Genomic DNA, 6321 nt, shown 5'->3' on the forward strand with positions numbered 1-6321 from the left:
GATTCTCGGTGTTTGTTTGAAAAAAAAAATACTGTCACCAAGCTTCTGAAGCTAGTATGCGCATTATTCTAGAATCCTCTTCACCGTTTCATCACAAATGTCAAATGGTTATATCATTATGCTGTGTTCCAAAGTTACTTTCCACAATGGTTTGAATCAATCCTGTGCCAGGAAAATCCAGGATTACCACACCCCAACACAGAGCTGGTCCAGCCTGAGACTTGAGATATTGATAACAACGTGGATTGATGTCTCTGGCTAATTTCTCAGGATTTGTGAAGAGGCCATTACCAGAACAAAAGGTAAGGTGCAGGACATTTGGGTCACCAGTGGTTGCCAAGTCAAGATGCTCCTTCACTTGCTCCCATTTGCACTCAGGGCAGAAAACATGCCACACATCACTAACACTCAGTTCTTCATATGGAACACCTAGCACCTCTTTCTCAAGTTCCTCCAAAATAATAATCTTCCCACGAGCCTGCCTTAAAGTGGGAATGGCCTCCTTCATCCAAACTTTATTCTGGCCTTCTTCAGCTAAGTAACGTTGGAAGCGAGAAGCATAATCTACATGGGGAATGAATGGGAGTTCTTCTTTAACCCGCATAAGTACCGTTTCCCCTGGGTGTTGGTTGAGGAAGCTCAAGGTGCCTTCCAGGACATCAGAAAAGTCTGCCTCCTGGAAAGTGTTGACATGGTATACAAGTAAATGGCCATTTTCCAGCTTACAACGGATATCCAAGAAACGCACCCCAGCAACTAGCTGAGCCTCAAGTGGCCAAGTCTGACAACAGATCTTTGGGCCTCCAAGCACACTCATGGAGTCATGGGTGCCAGGGATAGAGATTTTGGAAAGAGAAAGGTGGTCAGGTAAGCCAGACATCCAGTCAGAGAGAGAAGAGGCAGGCCAAAAGGTATTGTCAAATGCCTCTGTTTGCTGCCTCTTTCCACATTCCATAGCATCCATCTGGAAAGGGAAAAAAATATATCATGATCTTCTGCAGAGCAGAGAGCATCCTGCTGTAATGTCAGCTAAGTTAGGTTAAGAAAGGCAGCTGGCTGTTTAATCAGAGAATTCCCATTTCTCTCACCACACATCTTCAACTATACAAACTTGATTAGTATGCCAGCCCATGGGCTCAAGAGGCTACAGTATTCCCAATCTGGTGTCCTCCAGATTCCAGATTCCAACTTTGGAATCAACATTATTTATTTATTTTATTGGTTTCTCTAGATGCCCATCTCTGCAAGTGACTCTGGGAGGTGTACAACATAAAACATAAAAACAAAAGAGTACAAAATAAATATATGGGATATTACAAGGGATGGGATGTATGGGGTATAATAAATATAGGATATAATATACATTGTGGAACTTGCTCTCCCAAACACTAGGCTGGAGAAGATTGATATATGCTATCTAATAAATATATCTAACAACAGTCTGTATGACTTGAAAACAAACTTTTTTTAAAAAACTGGATGGCTAAGGTAATTATTCCTATTCTTTTTTATTCTCCATTTGGAATTGAGAATCAATCATGCCTCTTTTTATGAAAGACTGTGAATTAATCTGCTATGCAAGAATCACACCTCTGTAGAATATCCATTGTTCAATATTGAAGGTATTTGAAGGTGCATAGGCATGCATGAGGTGCATAGATAGTTGATATTAACAGAACTGTTATAATGTTCCTCCTATCAATTAATTCACACTGCTATAATTATCACCTGTACATAGCACAATATGGGGAGGGCAGGGAAAATTAAGTCTACAGTCTTGGTTACAAAAGATCTAAATAAAATATTTTGAACACTTAAATATCAATATTGAGAACACTAAAGCATAATGCTTTAGGAGGATTTGCTAATTTTGAATTCAAGAAAAAATTTTCTAACTTGCATAGAACCAACAAAATGTGGTGCAGTCTCAGCAGTTGGCAAGAGTTTCACTGATCTTGCCTGGGTTCAAAATCCAAGCTGCATCAGGCTTGGATGGAAGACCATCAGGAAGTTACAGAGCTATATGCCAAATGAGGAAGTTTAAAAAAAATCCCAGAGGAAAGCAAAAAACCTTTCCTGTAATATTGCCAGACACATTGCATGCTTGTATGCATTTATCCATCAGGAATGGGAAATGATTTGAGGCTATCTTACCTATACATATACAAATCCAGATATATCCCAACAACTTATCCAATGTGTCACCTACACAAGCACCACCTAACGATGCAAAGTTCAAATTCAGTGCCATGGCTTTCCATAGCACAGTCTCTTTTTGATCTGAGCTTATTGCCCCTTTTCAATTCTACTCTATCTTATCTAATATTGTTGCAATCTATGTTTAGCCGAGAGGTTTTTAGTGTTTTGAATTAAATCCCAACTTCTATCTAAGGCTTACTAACCTACCTGGAAATCGTGTTCCTCTTATCTGTCTCTCTTCCAGCTTCCAAAATTCAGAGGTGGATTTACTTGCTAGGATGTTATAAAATAATTAATCAACAAACCATCATTAAGTGGGTGTCAACTAGCATACTTGGACTGGTATAACTGGTTTGTTTTTGACAGCTTATGCCAAAAGCTGTCAGAGCTTTGTAGTCATCTTGTAATATTGGGTCAACACCCTTTTATTTTAATTTTAATGATTAACTTAATCATTTCCAAGTGGACTGGATTGTAAACAGGCGGGAGATACTTCAGTTAGAATGCAATTCGTTGTTTCAAAGAGATGGCATGTACCAGTAGTCCTAGACTTATGACCACAATTGAGCCCAACATTTATGTTGCTAAGTGAGACAGTTAAGTGAATTTTGCCCCATTTTACAACCTTTCTTGCCACAATCGTTAAGTGAATCACTGCAGTTGTTATGTTAGTAACTCCATTGTTAAGTGAATCTGGCTTCCCCATTGTCTTTGGTTGTCAGAAGGACACAAAAGGTGATGATCCCAGGGCACTGCAGCCATCATAAATATGAACCAGCTGCTGAGCATCTAAATTTTGATCATGTGAATGTAATGGTCATAAGTATGAAAAATGGTCAAAAGTCCCTTTTTTCAGTGATGTTGTAAATTTGAACAGTTGCTAAATGAACTGTTAGAAGTCGAGGACTATCAGAATACCATTTTAGTTGCTTTTGAGGTTCTGTCATGGAGATCCTGAGCACCAAAAGATTGTGAAAGACAGAGGGGAAAAACTGTAAAGGATTGTCTTTAAAATTATTATTAAAATTAATCATCCAAACCTTGGGCTGACAGTTTCAACAACAGCAATCATGGAACAATCATTTAGATCAGGGGTGTCAAACTGCCAGCCTGCGGGCCGGAGCGTCACAGACAAACCGCGCCCATCCCATTTTCAGCAATGGGAAAAAGTTCCGATACGTCACGCGACGTCACGTGACGTCGCGAGATTGACATGCCTGATTTAGATACAAGACTAGGCAACTTCCCAGACATTAGTGCCTCTGCTTTCCAGCTCTTTCCCCCCAGATTCAATCAGAATGTGTAATATTCCTTATGTAGGACTTGTTTCTCTAGAATTCATTGTAAATTTTTCACATGTATAGCTACTCCCATTTTTTTCCATTTATCAGAGGCCACAAATGTTTGACCAAGATGATTACATTCCAACAATCATATTTAATATGTAATACTTGAAAGCATATACAATACACTTTTTCCTTCATTCACCTATTTTTTTATTTTGAATGGTTATTCATCTCATTGGTATTAAAAATGTTTGCTCACTAATGACAGTTCTACACTTAATTTATGAAGAAGCACCAGCTGCTTGGACCTATTTTTGACATTCTGTCTGTTCTTTTTCTTTATTTCCATTGCGCCATTTATTTGGCCCAATTTTTGGTCTGCCTGTTCTTTGTCTCTATTCCCCTGTCTGTTACGAATAAACATTCAAACATTCTGTTAGCATCATCAACAAAGTATAGAAAAGCTTTGCCTCCATTCTCAAAGACCTTCAGACAAAATGGAATTGTGCGTTTGTAAAAAAATTTATCAAAAATCTTACAAGTCTACTCTATATCTACAAGACACATATGATAAACTCTCAAATGTTGCATCACCAAGTTATAAGATAGTTTCTCTTATTTTCAGTTACAGCCTTTAAAGCCTTGAAATATGTGAATTTAACAAATATATTGGCAATTTTCTCCTTTATACTATTGAATAATTTATTCTATGAATTTCTTCAATTTTCAGAGTTTTATCTATGCTGAGGTTAGGATATGTCATTTTTTCAATTCTTTTTCTAGATCTCTTCCAATATCCTCAGGTTTATCTCTACTGTCTAAATTATGTTTATGTATTTCATCTCATTCTAACTTGGCTTCCAATTAATTTCTGGCTGCTGAGGTGTCTCAATTGTAGACAGTTTCAAAGATCCTATCAGCAATTCTTTACTTTGATGTACTAAGTCATCATTTGGGCCATGGTGTCACAGTGGTTAGAATGCAGTATTGCAGGCTGACTCTATTCACTGTTCACTGCCAGGACTTTGATACTGACTGGTTCAAGGTTGACTCAACCTTCCATCCTTCAAGGTTGGTAAAATGAAGACCCAGATTGTTGGGGGCAATATGCTGATTTTGTAAACTGCTTATACAGGGCTGTAAAGCACTGTGAAACAGTATATAAGTCTAGGTGGTATTGCTATTGTTATTTTACTGTATTGAACAGGAGCCATGAGAAAATGACATGTTGTTTTTAAATGTTGATATATTTGCTTCCCCCGCATGTGCGTGCTAGTCGTTTCCGACTCTAGGGGCTGGTGCTCATCTCCTGTCGTCGCCGGGGCTGAGAGCCCCGCCGAGCGAAAGGCGCGCTTCACCCGCCCGCCCCCCGTTGGCTCCTCTCGTCGCCGGGGCTGAGAGCCCCGCCGAGCGAAAGGCGCGCTTCACCCGCCCGCCCCCCCTTGGCTCCTGTCGTCGCCGGGGCTGAGAGCCCCGCCGAGCGAAAGGCGCGCTTCACCCGCCCGCCCCCCCTTGGCTCCTGTCGTCGCCGGGGCTGAGAGCCCCGCCGAGCGAAAGGCGCGCTTCACCCGCCCGCCCCCGTTGGCTCCTGTCGTCGCCGGGGCTGAGAGCCCCGCCGAGCGAAAGGCGCGCTTCACCCGCCCGCCCCGTTGGCTCCTGTCGTCGCCGGGGCTGAGAGCCCCGCCGAGCGAAAGGCGCGCTTCTCCCGCCCGCCCCCGTTGGCTCCTGTCGTCGCCGGGGCTGAGAGCCCCGCCGAGCGAAAGGCGCGCTTCACCCGCCCGCCCCCGTTGGCTCCTCTCGTCGCCGGGGCTGAGAGCCCCGCCGAGCGAAAGGCGCGCTTCACCCGCCCGCCCCCGTTGGCTCCTGTCGTCGCCGGGGCTGAGAGCCCCGCCGAGCGAAAGGCGCGCTTCACCCGCCCGCCCCCCCTTGGCTCCTGTCGTCGCCGGGGCTGAGAGCCCCGCCGAGCGAAAGGCGCGCTTCACCCGCCTGCCCCCGTTGGCTCCTGTCGTCGCCGGGGCTCAGAGCCCCGCCGAGCGAAAGGCGCGCTTCACCCGCCCGCCCCCGTTGGCTCCTGTCGTCGCCGGGGCTGAGAGCCCCGCCGAGCGAAAGGCGCGCTTCACCCGCCCGCCCCCCCTTGGCTCCTGTCGTCGCCGGGGCTGAGAGCCCCGCCGAGCGAAAGGCGCGCTTCACCCGCCTGCCCCCGTTGGCTCCTGTCGTCGCCGGGGCTCAGAGCCCCGCCGAGCGAAAGGCGCGCTTCACCCGCCCGCCCCGTTGGCTCCTCTCGTCGCCGGGGCTGAGAGCCCCGCCGAGCGAAAGGCGCGCTTCACCCGCCCGCCCCCCCTTGGCTCCTGTCGTCGCCGGGGCTGAGAGCCCCGCCGAGCGAAAGGCGCGCTTCACCCGCCCGCCCCCCGTTGGCTCCTCTCGTCGCCGGGGCTGTGCGCGCTTCCCCCCCTTCCCTCGTCACCGGGGCTGTGCGCGCTTCCCCCCCTTCCCTCTCGTCGCCGGGGCTGTGCGCGCTTCCCCCCCTTCCCTCTCGTCGCCGGGGCTGTGCGCGCTTCCCCCCCTTCCCTCTCGTCGCCGGGGCTGTGCGCGCTTCCCCCCCTTCCCTCTCGTCGCTGGGGCTGTGCGCGCTTCCCCCCCTTCCCTCTCGTCGCCGGGGCTGTGCGCGCTTCCCCACCTTCCCTCTCGTCGCCGGGGCTATGCGCGCTTCCCCACCTTCCCTCTCGTCGCCGGGGCTGTGCGTGGTTCCCCACCTTCCCTTTCGTCGCCGGGGCTGAGAGCCCCGCCGAGCGAAAGGCGCGCTTCACCCGCCCGCCCCCGTTGGCTCCTGTCGTCG

At 47.3% G+C, this 6321-nt stretch overlaps 1 protein-coding gene across 1 annotated transcript; it reads right to left on the minus strand.

Annotated features, from left to right (window-relative positions):
• Positions 1-100: 100 nt before the first annotated feature.
• LOC308662813 (1-phosphatidylinositol phosphodiesterase-like) lies at positions 101-964 on the minus strand (the record flags this gene model as incomplete). Its single annotated transcript, XM_081318958.1, has 1 exon — positions 101-964. One exon carries the CDS (start codon positions 962-964, stop codon positions 101-103), a length of 864 nt encoding a protein of 287 aa, XP_081175084.1.
• Positions 965-6321: the final 5357 nt, after the last annotated feature.

Source organism: Vipera berus (genome assembly GCF_964194415.1).
Source record: "Vipera berus genome assembly, chromosome: 2".
NCBI lineage: Eukaryota > Metazoa > Chordata > Lepidosauria > Squamata > Viperidae > Vipera > Vipera berus.